Source organism: Balearica regulorum, chromosome 10, assembly GCF_011004875.1.
Source record: "Balearica regulorum gibbericeps isolate bBalReg1 chromosome 10, bBalReg1.pri, whole genome shotgun sequence".
NCBI lineage: Eukaryota > Metazoa > Chordata > Aves > Gruiformes > Gruidae > Balearica > Balearica regulorum.
Window position 1 is genome coordinate 2,245,821 of NC_046193.1, and position 19,474 is coordinate 2,265,294.

The 19,474-nt window shown below is 40.1% G+C and overlaps 1 protein-coding gene across 1 annotated transcript; it reads right to left on the bottom strand.

Annotated features, from left to right (window-relative positions):
• Window positions 1-3,461: 3,461 nt before the first annotated feature.
• Window positions 3,462-16,792, bottom strand: LOC104631111 (haloacid dehalogenase-like hydrolase domain-containing 5). The gene is made up of 9 exons (XM_075762714.1): window positions 16,570-16,792; window positions 14,894-14,896; window positions 14,051-14,260; window positions 12,867-12,979; window positions 11,114-11,207; window positions 9,916-9,949; window positions 8,860-9,034; window positions 6,581-6,769; window positions 3,462-5,765 (listed from the first exon to the last, which is right to left on the bottom strand). Exons 1-9 carry the CDS (start codon window positions 16,711-16,713, stop codon window positions 5,369-5,371), a joined length of 1,359 nt encoding a protein of 452 aa, XP_075618829.1. The 5' UTR covers window positions 16,714-16,792; the 3' UTR covers window positions 3,462-5,368.
• Window positions 16,793-19,474: the final 2,682 nt, after the last annotated feature.

Here is a 19,474-nt window from a genome sequence, read left to right on the forward strand (position 1 = left end):
AGCCTTGGAGAAATGCGTGGGGGCAATGGTTTTGCATTTTACTACTTCTGTGATATGGGGGGTAAGGTAAAAAAAGAAAATAAAGGGAAAAAAACGGAGGCAGGAGAGGGTCTTTTCCCTCCCCCCCACAGCTGCGCACCTCAACCTTGAGCGCCACCGGCGGCAGCCGGGCTGAGGTAAAGCCAAGATGGCGGAGAGCGCCCCCCGCCTCGGACGCTGAGGGAAATCCGCCAGCCCTCACCTACACCCGGGGAATCCCATAGCAAACACCGTGGCAGTCTCCATCAGGGGAAGTATCTATCCCTTCGCTTCCCAGATAAATCCAGTTCTTGCTGAGACGCTCCATACTTGTGTGTTTAAGACAAGGGAGTGTCCACTCTCACACCTACAGAGTTACTGAGGTGACTGCAGGGGCAGGGGGTAATTCCCTAGGGGTGAAACAAGCTCCCACCTGGGCATGGATTGCAGCGGGACTTTGCTGAAATAAATACCTTCAAGAAATGCTTCTTCTGTTGAGGCTATTGAAAGCCACGTGCAGCTTTCAAGAACAATTTATTTGTGCGAAAAATCAAAGGAAATTACCTATTAATATCTGCTCACATTCATGGGAGATGGACCTGGACAACTACATTTTTGAAGCTTTTCAGGACACAAGCCATTGATGTCTTCTCAGAGAACCAGACATTAATTCAGAGATAAATTAGAACTACCTTCTACTTTAAGCATTTCACTGTTTTCTGCCCAAAACCCAGGTTAATTCACTGAAGCAGCAAATAATCCCCTTCAAAACCTGTCGATGGTAGTGGAGAAGCGAAGCTGGGCCACGTGTGATGGCAGACACCTTTGCACCCCCAACAGCCCAGCCCAAACCCACGCACCTTCTCCTGTATCCTTCCAGAATTTAACAGATTTAAATACCTCAAACTCTACCAAAGCACGTGGTCCTCTATGGGTATGTCTGCACTACTGCTTCAGTGGGATTGAGGTGTCTCCTACTATTAATATTACATTTAATTAATTTATTTAATTACAGTAATTTATTATATATTATTAATATATTATTAATATTTTAAGCTTAATTTTTCTAGGTATGATTCGATTATACCATATCACAGCATATCATCACATTTGTGTTGCTGAAGAACGTAAGACATAGCCCTCCTTATGTTGCTGTCCCAGACAAAAAAAATCATTGAGCAGTTTATAGAAAGAAGTAAACTACTACAAAACACTGCAACATTATTGTGAATTACTCACATCTTGATATGATCTTTTACTAAAAAATTCTGCAATTTGAAAAGATTATTCCATAACAAGGAGTATCAATAGGAGTGGTAGACTGATTTCATAAATATGAGATCTACTACAAAATAATTATTCCTTTCATTACATTTAAGAGCATTCAAATTTTGATGTGATTAATCTTAAATGCAAGGGGTTTTTTATATTGAAGAGGAGATATCTGTAAATTTGTGTTTCTTAAAATAGAAGTCTCATACATTCCTCTAACTGAAAAATCCTCCTAAAGAAAAACATGTGATACTGAAGACAATACATGACTGGAGTTTAAATATTGTCAATTTTGTATTAGTAAAACTAAGTACAGGATCTATTTTTAAAAGGTTCAGATGGGTTCTTTTAATAGAACAAAAGGCATCAAGAATAAAAACACTACTATGCAAACAAAGGGCAAGTTCTACTGAGAAGAAACTTCAGCAAGATCCTCAGAAGTAATGTTTTTAAACTGATTTCAGTGATGTTTCTGCACACCCTGGTTGCTGTTTAACAGTATATTTTAAATGTGAATGAAGTATTTTAAAATCCAATAGCTTACCTATGTTGTGACTGAAATACACTGAACATACCAGGTGGGAAATACTGTCGATTTCAAAGAGATAAATGCCAAAGCTGAAAACATATTAAAGTAGCAAGTGAAAATCCAGGTAAGAGGACATTCAAGGAAAGGAGAGCAAAACTTAGGACAGGGTCTTACTCTTTTTCTTACCTAATATAGCAGTCATTCATCTCATTCTTAGCTGAATAATTAGAAAGAACATTTTCCTGAACTCAATTTTCCTTAAGAACTCTGAAAAAAAGCACCTTTCTTGTACTAGAGATTGAGATTTCTTCTAAGGATTTCCACATCTTAGCTTGTTACCAACAATCACTAAATTTCACTTTAAAGTACCATAGCAGGAAATGTTAGAAATTACAGTGCTAACTCTGATGCAATGTTTTATGACACTTCTTTGCAAAAAAATTCTCATCTGTACCACTTCCTGAGTGAACAGGAGGCAAAAAATTCAAAGACATAGAAGTCTGTCAGTGTAGCATCTTAATTTGCAAGAGATTAAATAATAATATAATGAACAATGTGTGCTTTTTGAGGGGTCACATTAATAAACAGATAAAGATGACAAGTGTTTTGCTGGAATTCAGTATGAATTCAGTAAAGCAGGAGGAACAGAAGGTTCGTGCAAGTCACATACTAGCATCTTGGCACAAGTATTTTCACCAGAAATTTAAGTAAAAGTGTAAACTGGACTGGGACTCCCTGAAGGAGGAACACACGTGCTTTTCTACTTTTTGCAAAGTCTAGGGACCTCTGGCAAGGAGTCTGCTATACCCCTACCACCAGCAATATTTCAAAATGCTAAGTGTGGTGTACGCGCTTGGCTTGGTGCATATCAACATTGGAACATGTCGTTGAGGAAGCAGCTTGCTTTCAGGCTCTAGAGCTAGATCGATGTTGCGTGGTTGCAGTACTAATTAGGGAACCTACAATCTTGTTCCAATGTCCCCAGCTCAGTGCTGTGGTGAAGTTGTGGGAACATCTAGCAAGCAGCTGCTGTGAGGTCCTTCACCTTTGGCAGGAGCTCCAGGTAAATATCAACAGTAACTAACTATTCTCCTTCAAATCCTTCCTAAAACATTTATTTTTCATGATACGTCAACAAAATACTTGCCTAGCTCACCGCTATACCACAACCGTCCACTACACTAACATTTCTCTTTTGTGTTGTATAGTAATACCCGTATATATTAATCATCTTTGTCCACCATCTGTGGCAACAACTGCCTATGTTTTGTTTTTTGCTTAAACAGCTACAAATCGAGTGGCCTCCCAGTCCGCTACTGGGACGCAGTCATGCATTCATATGAAGAATCACATTAATGATAGCTCAAGCAGACTCACCAGGCAACATTCACACCCCTGCAATGCAGACATAGCCTAAATGGACTAAGATACAGACTAAAAACCTATCTTCCTTTCGGTTAAACAACAGTAGCAGCCTGATTAGCAGCCAAACAGTATTTTTTTCTACATATGCATTATAAATTAATGTTTCCATGAGGGATGAAGTTTAAAAAAGTATTATACACAGTTCCTTCATGAGCCTTTTCAAGTGTTCATGCATATTCTGGGTGGAAAAAAAGAAGAAACAAATTGAACATTTTCTGTTCTTTATCAACTTTTACATTTTTATTCCTTGCTTCACCAACAGCCTGAAACCGCTTTCCGGTAACAGTTGAAGAGCTCTGCAATGTGCTTCAGTATTGAAACAACGCAACTTCAGTCACCCCGACATTTTATAAAACTACAACCTTTACTTAGAAATATTTGGCATACTTTGCAAATAATCGCCATATTACAGAAAAGAGCTAAAGAAACAGGTATATATCTGTTTATTGTATCAATTAAAAAAGGCAAGAACGTGCTGCTGTAATACCTTCCCAGTGAAGAAACAGGAAATACACTGTTTAGAACAGTCCTTAAACTGGATCCAGCAAGATATGTTGAAAGCTAGTTATGAAACATCACGAGGGAATGAATCAACAATCCTGACAGTAGAGGGAGGGATTACAGTGGTTTGCAAATGGAGAAAACACAACATAAAGACATTTGGCTTCAGAGCAGGAATGTTCTCTTTGGGATGCGAGTTTTCAGATTTTGGTTTCAGGATAATAAGCAGTGAAGAAGCTGACCAGGAAATCATTTCACTTCATGCCACCATCTATCAATGCTTTTAAGCTAGCGTTCTGCTAGTTCTGCAAGGACTTGGGAAAACTGGAGACCCACGAGTTTTTGTTTGAACAATTTGTAATTAAAAAAAAAAAGAACCCCAACAAAACCCCAACCATAAAAACCTGACTAGCCCCTGGAGTGATATTAAGTGGTATTTGTAAGTTGACTTTGTTTTTAAACACACTTAATTGGTTTATGTTTTCCAAGCTTATGTCACAAGTACACCATATACTATAACAAATTAACACAAAATTATTTTCAAAGACATATTTTGGATGAAAACGTTTAAACGTATTTTACAAAAATAACAAAATAAATTACTTTTTTTTGTTTTTAAATGAACAGCTATAAAATCCATGAGCCAAACAACATACAACATTGACACAAGATGAAATATATTACACTGAAGGCAGGTTAATTACCACAGTGGTATGAAGCTTCAAGTAAATTACTAGGCACTTTTTGCCCAAACAGTAGTCACTCATTCAGTGGAAAAGTCCAACCGACAGAAATGCCCGAAACATAATTGCTAAAGCTTTCTAAAATTCTAAATTCCTCAAAAAAGTGCAGATAAAAAGGCAAAGACAAAAAGGCCAGGTATTATGCCACACAGGACACCCAATATTAGCCGGTTTCCTTACTTCAGTGAGTTCAGCTTAGTTGGAGTTCCAAAATCAGTGTTAACCGTCAGCCTTCTCCATCCTACATGGGCATTTCTATTAAGGCTTTACATGTCAGAGTAGAGGGAAGCCATAGCAGGTCCAGACACATGGGAAAATAGACCAAATAAAAGACTGCGGGGTTACGTGTCAGCAAGTACGACATAGCGGAACACACTTCAACTTCGCTCTAATTTGAAAGAGCACTCATTACTTGCCGTAATACGTGCTGTGCTCTGTACTGGCCAGTTTGTAATTGTGTGAATGACCCAACCGCCACAATCTGATATCCTCAAGATCCCCAATGCCTAGAAGCTAAATCTTCCAGCTACCAAAAGGAGGTACTGTCATGTGGGAATTTAAGTACCAGTAATGTGCATAACCTACTATGAAAAATTGCTATTAGAATACCTAACATAATGAATAGGAGGACAATAAAGGGCAACTAAAGCAACAATTTACATATTTCAAAGCATTTTAAAAAGCATTATATTTAATATACTTACATTAAGTATATTATATACCTACATATACTCATAATAAGTATATTTAATATAAGATTGTATTAATTTAAAAGTTAAAAATTTTAGAAAGCAGCAGTTTGTGGCATGATTTTAAAGCACAGTGTATTTTTTGGGAAGAAAAGCATAGCACTGAGTAGTCCTTAAGAAATCATGTCATCTCAATCGGGTGCAAAGTTCTCCAGCTGGAAGACCAGGTCTACAGCAGCATTAACATCTGGTACAATATGATCCGGTTCTACTAAACCGGGATCAAATCGAAAATCTCTGTGGCCATGGAACACCGTTTCAGTTATGCTCTCCCTGGTATCCAAGGGTACATCTGTGTGAGGGTTGTAAACCCCAGTACAAACAAGAACAGACCTACAGTGGGCGGCAGCTGCAGATGCCAATTCATTCTCCCAACTGTTATCTATTTCATCATCCTGAGAGAGAGTGGGAGATCCTCTGCCACCTGCAACTTTGGCCTGAATCCGGGATTTCGAACCTTTTCTGGAGTTCTCTTCAAGGTAGCGGTTGTAAAGGTTAGCACCATAGACATCAGTCATGAGATTATCTCTGGAAAAATAAGAAGACAGTTTAGTTGGCAGTGCAATCTTAGTTGTCAAATTTCAATGTATAAAAAACATTTTTAAGGTTTTGATTTAACAGTTTATTTTATACTTTACATAACTTTATGCAGATAGGAAGAAATCCAATCCTATAGCTATTTTACTGCCCTGTTTTCATTCAGCATGACATACGATAAAAGCGAGTAACTCTCCATATTGAAATCGCCGATCGGAGCAGGGGAGGGGAAATCAAGGATAGGTATTAGCAGTGCATGAATGAGCTTATTATATTTCCAAACATCTTGGAGATTCTGGAACAGTCTTTAATACAATACAGCTTTATCTCTTTCTATGAAAAGGATTCTATGATGTGACAGCACACACAGTAGCATATGACCAAGCTCAATGACCTCACAAATAAATTCCAGCTCTACATTCTCTAGCAACTGTTATTTACTCAAAGCTTGTTGGCATTATACCAGCAAACCTAATAAAACAAACACCCAGGCAAATCCTTTTTGTTAGATTTACACAGCCTATAACAGAAATGAAAAAAAAAAAAATTTTAAAAAATCAGGAGAAATCTTAGTTGCATATAAACCACTTTTTGCGCTTCTAAAGAAATTACACATAGAAAGAGCACATAGAGTATTATTAATTTACAAGATTATAAACAGCGAGGCTTGAAAACTTTATAAAAAGTACACCACAGCACCAGGAACGTTAGGTGGTCCCAACAGCATGAGAAACAAACTAGTAAGAGTTGTGTATTTTTGTTGTGAGTAATTTCCTGCTGCACTTGTTAGAGTCACAATATCTTACCCAACAGCATAAAGAGTTTGAATGGGTTGCTTCCACTGTCTTTCTGCAGCCTGAGCCCTGATGAGGTATTCTGCATACTGGTAGGTCAGTTTACTAGGTTTGCCCATTAAAGCCTCATATTTCAGATCTTTGCCAGTGATCTTCTTGTAAATGTTTTCCAAACAAACCATGAATGTTCCATGCCCAAACCTATACAGATACAAATCCAATCATAGTAAGTGCAGATTAAAAAAACCCATGGCTTTATTTCAGATCTTTTAGGAATAAATCGTATCCTGTAACTATCAAATTTCCCTCAGTTTGCATGCAACATTTCCACAGCTGTTTCACTGAAAACTAAGGGCTGATTAGCTGAACAATAAACATCACAATAAAAACATATTATTGGGGCAGCACAACAGATTTGTCTACTTTTAAAAAGTAGCAATCATTTGTGTTAGTGTTACTTGCATTTAAGTAGATACCCTAGATACAAAAGTGATGCTTCTTGAAATAATGCCTAACCTGTGATGTACTCTCTGCAGTAACCTAACAGAATCAGCTAAATTAACAAAGAGGAGAAACAGAAAAGGAAAGTTAGGATCAGAGGGAAAATCTCTCTCTCCTTAAACACAAGAGTATACCAAAACCCACTTGTAATATGGAAAACAAAAAAACTTCCTGGGTTTCTTGGAAAAAAAAAATAGATGCAAAGGAGAATCAAGGAACAAACTCTAATTTTACAGCATGCTCTTGACAGCTCAGTCAGTATATTTTGATCAAGGTGGAAACAGTGATGATGGGTTGTCAACCAAACCAGTAAATCAGCAATTTTGAAGATGTAATCTCATGATGAAAAAAGCAGTTTTACTTCATTACTGAAGTCAGGTTGTGATATTAGGGATGAACTAATATGCATCACTTAAGAAATATGGAATTACCAAAAACACCATGAGAAGAATAAAAGGTTGCTATACAACAATTCTATATACAATAAATAACATAGTTCTTAAGACGACCTGCTAGGTAACTTCTAATGCACATAGATTAATATAGCTGCTCAAACCAGGTATCTACAGCCCAAAAAAACCCCCAAAACACCATACAATTTAACATCAGAAGCCAGCAGAGATATATGAGGTGCACTAATAAAGAAATTACATCTGCAGTGGCCTAGAAATCAAAAGAGTCTTTTAAAGAAAAAAAAGCTACGAATATGGAAGCAGCTGTAGCACTTTTAAATGTGGTACGGAATTAGTTTTTCTGAATTAACCCTTCATTCTCTCTCTCTACCCTGTTTATTGCTTTGTATTATGAAATACCAGTAAGCGTAAATTTATTTCCAGTAATTATTAGCAACAGCTTAAAACGACTTAGTCATGGCATTAATTCCAATAGTGAAAGTAACAGCACTGACAGATGTAAATTTGTCACACTACCAAAGTCAAAGGAAAAAACGAACTTCGCACTGGATCTTTCCCAAAGGATGCAATTGAAACTACGTATCTTATTCACTGTAGATATGTTGGTTGCGTTACTCCAGCCTGAAACTATCACACACGTGTATTTTGCCAACGTGCTAATTAGAGGTGGTCTTTGCATCCAGGTAAGGATATCTGTCAAGATCTTTGACCTAATATCAAGCCAGCAATCCAGTCACAACAACAACAATTTCTGTTTCAGTGTATGTTCAAATTTTAAACTGGGAGGAAGGGAGGGGAAACAAAACTATTGAAGAACTACCTTCTATTGAAAACAAAATCAAAGAAAACCACTATCAGAAATCATGCCACCTTGTTCTGTGCATTCTACTTGTTTTTTCTTATGCTCTTTAAAATGCTCTCACTATATTGTCTTCAGGTCAAAAACAGTCACTGCTTTCAACTAGCAGGGTCAATTCTTTACCCTACCAGAAACTGTAGGGTGGAAAAGAGAAATACCAAAGGAGAACTTAATGAAAGGAAACAATGGCTTTGACCATTTTTTCCCCTTCTCCCCTTCCTTTGAACTGAGACTCTGAGGCCCTCAGGCAAAATCCTCTTCTGGGAGTGGAGGAAAAAAAAAAATGTTTAGGGCTTAAAAGCAGTTTTTATCTTGAGTAACTGATTTCTTGAATGCAATGATGTAGACAGTAATAAAGCAGTATTTGCTTAAAGTGCATTGCTTTAGAGATGTGTTCAAAGCTGAGAGCTACTGTGAAGCTATAGCAAGCATTTTATACAAAAGTATTGAATTTCACTGAAGAAATGAGGAAACCCCAAATATATCACGATATACACACATGTTCAAATTGCACTCACCTTGGAGACTGTGCTTCAGCTACCCACATCAGATCCATATTACAAGCAAGAACAGGAATATGAGGGTAATTTTCATGGTGATACGGGTTTCCAGGATAGCCACTCGTCAGCAGAACATCTATGATCAACTGGAGGTTGGTTTCCCATCTGACTGGCTCCCCAAACAAAACCACAGCTGGGAGAACAAGAATTACAAAATAGAGTTATGGAATTAGTTAACAGGGCACCAAATCTCTGATGCTAAAACTTGGTCTAAAGAGACTGAACAAGTAATTTGATTTAACCGTGAACTGATGACATAGTCACCTTGACTTTGAGAATTTTAATATATTACATACCCATTCATTCACAGAAAATGTCAGAAGTAACAAGGCCCCACTGCAAAATCTACAAGTTTAAGGATTTTACTTTATTTTTATTTGGCTAAGTTTCTCTGTAGCACCACAAAATATTAACTTCTAAATTGTATTTCTAAGTCTTCCATACTGTGTGAAGTCTATGTTTATATAGAGTGTTTAAATAATCCAGAGGTGTTATTTTATTCATTTTAAAATCTGAGTGTTGTTTTTAGACATTTTGCTGGTCTACAGCAATAACCTGACATGGATTTTTTTAAATCCTAAAGTCCAGTTTCTGCTTTCCTGTACTTCAGATGAGACGAGAGTGAATACAGCATACTGAAACAAGATGCTTTTCACACTACAACTCTGAAGTGACCGTCCTGACTACTGTAAGAATAAGACCGATTATTTCTGAACATGAGTCAATTCATTCTTCATTTTTGAAAGGCAGGCGACAACAGACGAAGAGGAAAGCAGACCTCACCTACCTTCTGAAACTTCACTCACATGGCTGAAAACTGCACACATTAAAAAAAGAGCTTTATCGCACGTCCTACAGTCCGAATTAACGACAGATGCCATTAACAAGGGAATTTTAGAATCATCTCAGCCAACTTTCGTGCCCAGCAATCTAAAAATAAACTCTGATTATAAAGTACAATAAAGATATTTCATCTATTAATGGATAGTTGCAAGTTAAATAAAGATAACTGACCCTCAATCTTGGGAAGCTCCACAGCAGGGGGGTACTGCAATAAGAAAAAAGTGAAAGTTTTCTACAAGATTAAACATCTACTACTACTTTTAACAGACTAAATTCAAGTATAGCTCCCACAGTTGCCTTCTGCAACACTGACAGGAAAGGCACTCTCTATTTTGGTATACATCTGACAGCAGTTTACTTAGAAACTTGTATTTCAATTCTGAAGTGAGATCTTGTGGCAAACGGACAGCAGACAAGTTAGTGCGTTCTCCATTCGCCAGCCTCCTACATCTATTTAACTTTCTCTGGCAAGCTATAAAGCTTCAGTTGTTTAATTTACTTGTGTATGAAAGTACGGGTGTTTATATTTCAACAAGAGTAACAGAGGCCTCTAGTATTAACGAGACATTTGAAAAAAAGTTTTTGAAATGCCTTTCTTTAACAATGCTAAGAAAGAAAAATACATTGTATAACACATATTTGCTAAACAAATAAAGAGTTTGCACTTCATTATTTACTCCCTATGGTGACAAATACATTAGGAGTTTCGTGACCTTCTACTGGTTGAGAAGCAAGGCAAAAGGTGATGTAACAGTTACGGATTCTATGAATCACAAACAATTTCTTGACATCACATGGGAAAAATCCACTCTATAGACTGACCCTGAATACGTACAATATACACATGTATTCCCTTTGTTTTGAAATTCTGCACAATTCAGCTGAAACCATAGTGTACCTACTATTAATATTTAAATAATGGTGTAAACAAGAAAGGGAGTCCTTTGGAGAAAAATTAGTTATCTGCAAAGCATTAATTTACAATCAAAGTAACCTCACAGCCTAGAAGCAATACCAAGACAACCCTATATGGAAGGAAAAAGCTTTTTTAATCTTCCACACATCTGAGGAAGCTAATAAGCTTTCCAAGACAGATTTTGAATTAGGTATCTGTACTAAATTTTAAGTCTTCCCACAACAGTAAGTTTCAGAATTGAAGATTATATTAAAGAATTACCACTGATAGGAAAAAAGTCAATACAGTTGTTCTTGAAAATGCTGTAATAAAACAAATAAAGAAGCAGAAAAATGAAGTTAAAATACAATGTAAGAACAGCAGCAGAAGCTCAGAGGTTTAAATATTGAGCCCTATTATAGAACGTCATCTAATGAGCAAACAAAGAATTTTAAAACAAAAATACTCACTCACCGGAACGTTAGGTCTTCTCTCATGGTCAACTACATCTAGCAAAGGGTGCTTCTCCCGCAATGTTTCAATGGTAATAGGTTGACAGAAACCAAGGCTGGCGAAATACTCGTTAAGGATACAGAACAGCTCATATGAAAAGACTTTAAAAAAATCAGTAATTCCATTTTAACAATTTTAACACATGCAGTTTATCTGGTAAAGCAAATTATTTAGGAATGAAAGCAACATATCAAAGACTGACTCTTTCTTATGTGAGATAAAAAGATGATCATTCCATTATTTATGAATGGACCTGTGTAGTCTGAATTTCAGACCTGTGTGTCTGAAATCTTAAGATAGAAGTTATATATAAATCTTGATCAAAGTATGAGATGAAAAGCAAGAAGCCACTCTACACCTGCAATACTCCAAGATCATCTTTACACAAGCATAAAAAAGAAGTTTATCTGGCAGCAAGACAACATCTTGTGTAATTATTATAGGAAAGAAACACGAGCTAGTTGAGGGAAAAATACTGTCTGCTTTCCTTAGGCCATCAGAGCTGCAAACGTATTGCGAGACAGACAAACATTGTAAAGCTCGGTCTCTTGCAAAATGGTGGACTGACCACTCAGGTTTAATTATGCTCTACAGGTAGTTAAGGTAAATACCAAACACATCAAAAAAAGAAAAGGAGCGAAAGGGGAAACCCCCCCCTCCCGATCGGCATAGTAGTGCTTTTAAATGCTGATATATCCTGATATATAATTTAAGCTTAGTTAACAAGAGGTAATCAAACTAAACCTGCTCATTTATGTAAAAAGCAGTTGCGATGCTACTATCAATACTAAGACGACTTCTTACAGTGCAAATGTAAATAAGAGCTATTTAAATATATCAGTTATACGTACTAAGCCACCTGATTTTGTATTGGAATTAACATCACAGGCCATTTGTAAAGTTGTTTTAGGATAAGGTTATCCCGTATGAAAATGCTATCTAACAGAAACAGATATCTTGTATTCAGTCTTGTAATATACTTTTCTTTTAACCAGTTAATTGCCAAAATTCATTAGACGCGGAATGTTCCTTCAGTAACTTCTTCTCATCTCTGTATTTGAAATAAAGGTTATACTTAAGAGTTGTATACCCTTTTTGTACAACTTATGATTTACACCAACTTTAATTAAAATCCCAATAGAGGAAGCAGTGCAGAAGGAAGTCACTGGAAGCATGAGCGAAGATTATGCAAAAGTTGAGGTCATTAAATTACAGTTCAAAACTTTGATACCACCGTTGTATCAACATAATTCAAGATCTTTTTGGTAGTTAGTATAGAAGTGGCAAAATATTTTCAAGTATAGTTCTACTCTAGAAATCGGTTACAAAACCATCGCAACCTGGCCTGGCTGCATGTTTACAAGCAGATCTTGAGTCACTAAGCTAAAAGTCAGATGTGATAAATTACAGATAGAACGCCGTGCTCTCATCCTCAAGAGACCACAAACCCTTTGTGCTAAACCGTCATTTACATACAAGTCAAAAAAAGAATTCTCTTTCTTTTTTCCTTCCCCATGAAGCAAATACCAACACAGCAACCATTTTCAAAACATAAACTTGACATCATGGCCAGAAGTACCATTGTTTATTACTAGATTTGCAATGTTGAAATATTTGGTCTTCATTTGATCCACAGGATCCCTTGAACTTGAATAAGGAAAAAACTTAAACAGATGGTTGTTTGGTTTGTTTGTTGTTTTTTTTTTAAAGATACTCTTGAGCAATATCGAGAAGTGGTCCTTGTCCAGATACAAGAACACATTTTTCATGATAACGTTTGAACATCCGCAGAGGGCTGTGTGACATCATCACTTGATCTTGTGAAACCTGTTTGGGATTTAAAATCAAAAGGAGTCTGCTGTTTGTCAGGTAAGTTATTTATACATAGATTTAATTCACAGGTGTGACAAGTTCTGTGAATTACAAAACAATCACACATATGTACATAAAACCCTACCATATTGTTTTCTCCTGTTTCTTAGAAGATGTATTGATAACATGCCAGGAAAAAAATACATTGCTGAAACAGTGTCACACATCCCTTTCAACTTCCAGAATTACTCTATTCAACATGAACACAAGGTTTTCTCTCCTACTTTTACAGAATCACCAAATTAATTTAGAAAACAGGGAAGAAGAATCAGAACTGCCCTAGTTCCAATTACGGTCCCATTGCTAGATTGCAGCATTGATTTAATTGTATCAGAAGACCTTCATCTTTTAGTTTACATATCCCCATTCCTTCAATAGGTATAAACCCAGTAAAATTATTATCCTGGAAGGATGCTATTATGAATCACTACTTATCACCTTGACTGATATAAAAAAAAATTAAATAAAATTAAAAAAAACAAACACAAAAGTAATTGAGATGTCATTTTACCCATGACAAACAGGATTTTATCGATACAGATATGCCCACGGCTGCTGGCCCTTAGCAAAACAAAAGGCACTGCAGAATTAACTTTACGGCTTTAGCTTAGTAATGCTCAAACACGGTCTCCAACAACAGAGAATCCTACTGCCTGCAGCGCACGCAAATCAGGGGGCAATAAAGTTTTACCACTTGAATCAAAAAGAGGCAGGAAACTCCCACCTTGCACATTATCACAGAAGACATTCAGCTTGCTGGAGCAGTTTCATGTCACTGGCACACACTTTTTTTTTTTATTCAGAAGGAGAAGGCAACATTTATTCCCACAATAATAATGTTGCAAAGAAATACCATTACCATTGGAAAAATCAGTCTCCTTACCAACGTAAAGCTTTGGACAGTACCTTTTACTTTTATAATACCTCCAGCAAAGCACTTCAGAGGGCTTAAGGGAAAAACAGAACTGATTAACTGAGCAGCATAAGTAAGTAAATAACTAAATAAATAAGATTTAAGCTACTCACTGGAACTCCCAGCAGATGAGACAACTGATCAGCTTTTTTCTGGCGAAGGCAGTTCCCTGCATTGGTTACAAACACTACAGGCACCAAGAATTGTCCCTGAGAATTAACTAGCTTTTGAAAGGCTGTTTTTGCAGCAGGAATTGGAGTCTTTCCTCGTACCAGTACACCATCGATGTCAAAAAGAAAACCAAAGGATGGCAGTACATTGAGCTGTAAGAAGGAATTGAAAGGGAAGAGTACATTAGTTATGCCCTTACTTAGCCCGTTTGATAAAGCTTACAACAGCTAAAGCTCAATGAAAACAGAGGCCTCCACAGAGAAGGAACAGATCTTTAACTTTGCGCATTTAAATGTGCCTTATAGACATATTCATAAGCTAAAATACCTACCAAAAAAAAAAAAGGCAGCACTAGAACTCCCTTTTCCATCTGCATGCAGCCTCACGAATTCTATCTTGCCTTATGAGTAGTTCCAGAACTTTTCGGAAGATTGGGACAGATTGAGTTAAACTGATAGAGGTACAAAATACATGCTGCTGTGCCAGCGAGTCACACGTTTGATTTAACCCCACTCTACTTCACAGGTAATTTCAATGCACAGAATACTAACAAAAACTCCTAACAAAAGAAACAAAATTTTTTTTCAGCAGCAGATAGGTCTTGAATGCAACTATTGTACTTGGCTCCTCCCTCACAAGATGTTTAGGTACTAAAACTGTCCCTGCTGTCACTTGTACTTCTCCTTTCCACAACAGGTTTGACTACAGCTAGAGATGCGTTGGGCTCCTTACATATCGCTTCAGTTTATACAGGGCATGCTAACGCCTATTGGTAAAGTTAGCACCTCCTTCAGCAAAGATGCTGTTTGAGTTACTAAAATTTATCGCATTGCCTGCCTTTGAAGAAGTGAAGAGCTGGACATCATGAGCCTGGAAAAGGAGAGCGAGGCTTACTGGGGTAAGAGAGATGAGCTAGGCGATAAGCCTACAGAGTGGAGACAGAGAGAGGAGTGTTGAGCAACGAAACCGTTACTGAATCAGGCTGGAAAAGGATGGACCAAAAAGGGTCTATAAGCTGAACTTCATTTCTCTCCCAAGCCTAAAATGGAATCCAGGACTCTTGGGATTTACGATTCTCTCTTTCAGTGTTTGATGAAAAAGAAGTGAGAGTTTAAGCGCCCAAACTGAGCGCGATGGGGAGAAAAGGCACAGAAACGACTCCAGCCAGCGGAGGTGGGACAGCCTTTGCTATTCAAGCTGTCTCAGGGCACGTGCTGACAGCAACCCAGCCCGCTGCTTTCCCCGCCCAGGGAGAAGGGCATTTTGCCTATTTAAGCACCACTTTGTTCCTCATCATTTATTCATCAGCCACATTTTTCCTGCAGCTGGGTACAGCAGAGACGGACACTGCCACCGCTACGTGAAGGGTGACGTAGCCACCGGCACACTCGCCATGCTGGCTCTCACCGCTGCCTTTCCTAAAACCATGACACTCAAACGCCATCTGAAAACCTAGAAACCGCCATCTGAAAACATCTAGAGTACGTTCCCCAACAGAGTCCAATTTAACAAAGTCAGCACTTCAAACCTATCGTAATATCACAGATTTTAATTAGGCAGTTGGGTTTTGTTCAGTTTTACGTGCAAGTACTCCCCGTGAAGCCCTCTCCTTTCTCCCCTATATAACCATCAGCCCTCTATCTAAAACCAACAACCTCTGCAGCAACCCTTGTTCCCAAGATGTCTGCAACAGTTTCACCAGGGCTACAGCAGAAATAACCCAACTGCCACACAAATAATGTGGCTGGCTTGCTGGGAAACGTATAGTAGTTATCTCAGGCTTTGTAAACTGGTATGTGAAATCACTGAAACCGTATTGCAATAGTTTTGTAGTAAACACAGTTCTTCACGTTAGTTTTGCTGTCTGTAAATAGCGGAGATCACAAATGTGAATTTTACAGTGAACAATCCTGTAGGGAAAAAAAAGCCTTTTGCTAAGCATACGGAGGAAAAAAATTCACCGAGATGGGAATTCAGCGTACATCCAACAGGGAAATAACGAAATGAACTATTTTTTTCCTTTTGCCCATAAAGGAGTATTTTCGCAGCGACAAGAGAGACCTGCGGCAACAACAAAGGAGACGGGACGAAGCCCACTCGCCGTTGTTCCTCGGTGAAGCACCACAGAGCAAAAGCAGGGGCCGGCGAGGAAACCCCCGTAACGGCCTCCCGAGTCCCGGGGGGCCGGGACAGACGATCCCTCCGGGCAGGGACCCCCGCCGGGAGCGGGAGCTGCCGCCTCGCCCGGGCCGCCCCTCAGAGCCCCGCCACACCCTCGGGCGCCGGGAGGCCGCGCCCCGCCCAGGCCGGGTTTGCAGCCGCCGCCCGAGGCCGTTTCGCTTTCGCTCCGCACGCCTCGAAGCGACCGGCACGGCCCACCCGGTCCCACCCGCTCCCGGCACACGACCGCCGGCCTGCGGGCCGGCTTCCCCCCTCACCCCGGGCCGGGCCCCTCGCTTACCGTGCTGCCGCCGCTGCCCTCGGCCGCCGGCGCTGGGATGCCGGGCGACGCGCCGCAGAGCCCGCCGAGCGCCGGGAGCCGGGGCGGCCGTCCCGCGGCACCGCCCCTGAGGAGAGCGCGGAGCGGCGGCAGCGTCTGCCGCATAACGGCCGCGGGGCGAGGGGGAGCGGCGGCAGCGCCAAGCGACCGGCCTTCCCCGCCGCTGTCCCGGCTTCAAACCGCCGCCCCGGCCCCGGCGTACCACAGCCGCAGGCCCCGCCCCCGCCGCGCTAGGCCAGGTGCCGTTAGGTCATCGAGCAACGTCAAAGGCCAAGTCACGGGCCGTATCGGCAGAACCAAACATCCCCGCCCTCGCAAAGCTAGCATCCGCCGCGGAGCGAGCAGGCTTGCAGCACAAAACCTGGAGCACGTTCTACCGACACGGGTGCACCCGGGATTTGTGCCACCGTTTTACACCGTGGCACCCGGCAAACGTTTGCGGAGCAGCCGAGAGACCGGCTCAGGGCCCTGCTGCGGGACAGGGAGAGGGCTGAGGACGGGCTGCAAGCCCAAAGAACCATCCGGGGAGCTCGGCTGCACGACCCTCCTCAAACTCATCAGGAGGTGGTACCCCCTTAGCAGCAAAGGAAAAGGGAGTAGCACATTTCTACCAAGGAAATAACCATTTTTTTCTTTAATTAACAAACCAGACATTCTTTCTGGTTCGTCAGGAATCAACGGTTTTCAGAAAAAAAGCACATCATGCATATGCACAAACACCGGGGCATCTTAGATGTGGGATCTGTATTGCAAAGGCATTTCCCAGCGACTAGACTCGAGAGAAAACAAGCACAAAAATATCATTAGTTAATGGATCCTCTGCAAAGCTGTCTCTGTTTATCTTGCTCATCTGCTCATTCAGATTAGGTAAATCCACTTATTTCCTAGAACTCCCAACAAATACTCCGCACCACCCTCTCTCAGACTCCAGAAGAAACCGATGCTCCAGTGCTTGCACTGCGCTCACCGACACAAAGATTAAGGAAGGTGTCTTTCAATCTGCACCACTTATGTGGTTGGCATTAAATCACACAGCACCAAATGCATTTCTAAAACACAGAAGCAAGCCAAAGCTGATGCAGAGAACAGAACAGGGAGGTTATCCCTTCAAGCCAGGACCACGCACAGCACAGAACTCTAAGGCAGACGAGAGAACAAGCTATATGTTAGCATGTATAAAGTGATGTTTATTTTATAACCTAGACATATTCAAGGCTGAGGCATTACACAGATTATAAGCCCAACACACACACACGTCTAAGCTGCGCACTCAAAGCGCGAGTTAATGCGGAGCCTGTGCGCCGTTTCATTCTCCAGGACAAACTACACCACCAGATCCCTGGCTGTGGCTGCCGAACCTTCCCAGCCCCAGCTCCACCAGCAATTTAACAGCCTGTGCAGCAAGCAGAACAGAGGCACTTTGCTATAGGCTGCCGCTGGCAAACAATTACTCTGCAATTTGTTGGCTCAGATGCAGCCAAAAAGAGCATCCAGCTTAAAAATGCTTAGCGCTCAGTTACAGAGTGAGTATCGAGTACAAGTGGGTTCAAGCAACAACCGCAGTTTGCATTGCACAGCTCCATACTGCGTTTTTGTCCATTTTTTCCATTTCTGTGCTGGTCAGCAGAGATCAGCACTGCCTTAAAGACTTCTCTATTGACCTCGTTACATTGGTCTTGCTCAGGGCTGGTAGCTGCTCCTTTGAACACAAATGCAGTAACTATCCTGTCTCGATTTTCTCTCATTCTTTCCGTTTATTCTTTTTTTATGCCTTCTGTAACTATCACTCTGCCCCCATCTGTCTTTACCCTTCTGTCTTTTACGTTATGGAGTCATATAGTGACAGAAGGGATCAACCATCGCTGTTGTGAAACTCCCAGACTGTATTAGGCCATAAAAACTAGGTTGGTTCCCCCCTGCCAAATCTAGCATGGTCATCTCCAGCACATAGTTTAGCAAATCTACAGCAAGACTGGCATTCTTCTTCCGAGCACTGTTCTTCTGTAGAAGTTTGTTTTGTTGAACAAACAAAAAGCGTACAGTCTAGCAGACACACAGTTGGCAGGAGGCTGTTCACAAGAGCTTTAACTCTAAGTATCTTTTTGGCAAGCCCATTTGGCTGCTCTAGGGTTTTTTGTTGGTGCCGTGTCCCGCCATGCCCTGGTCATACTATGGTTTGGTGAGCAACACTCCTGAAGCAGCATAAGGACTTAACAGATTGCGTGCCAATTTATTAAGCTCCAGGAACTCAGTTAGTGGCTTAGAACCAGGCAACAAGGCCTTTATCCTTCACATATTAATCTTTTGCATAGGTGAAGTGCACTAGTCTGATGCGGTACTGCTAGACCACAAACCTGTGAGCACATCCAACATGGAATGAGGCCATTTTTTTCATTCTTGGTGGCCAGGGGTTTCAGGGAAGGAACTCTGGGAAACAGTGCTGTCTTTTACAGCAATACAAAGAGCGTGTGGATAAAAACACATCACCTTCCCCAAATCCAAAACCAAAAAACACTCAAGGGGCAGCAGCAAAAATCAAAACCAACTTTGGATAGGTGCTTACAAGGCAGAACACAGAAATTATTATGAGTCAAACATACTCGTGTGCTGCTCTATTAGAAAGCAGAGAAAGCCATGCTGCTAACAGGAAGACAGAAGAACGTGTTTGTAATGTTAGTTGTCTGCTTCCTATCAATACTTCAGTTTTTGATTTATTTTCATTTTAAGATTTGAATTTCACAGCTACGCTTCCCACTTTTTCAAGGCGTTTTTTGTTTAATCATTTACATCAATTAAGACAAAGCATGCCTCTATAATTTAGAGCTTTGTGTTCTGGAGTAGATTATTTACAATCGACAGAGCTGAA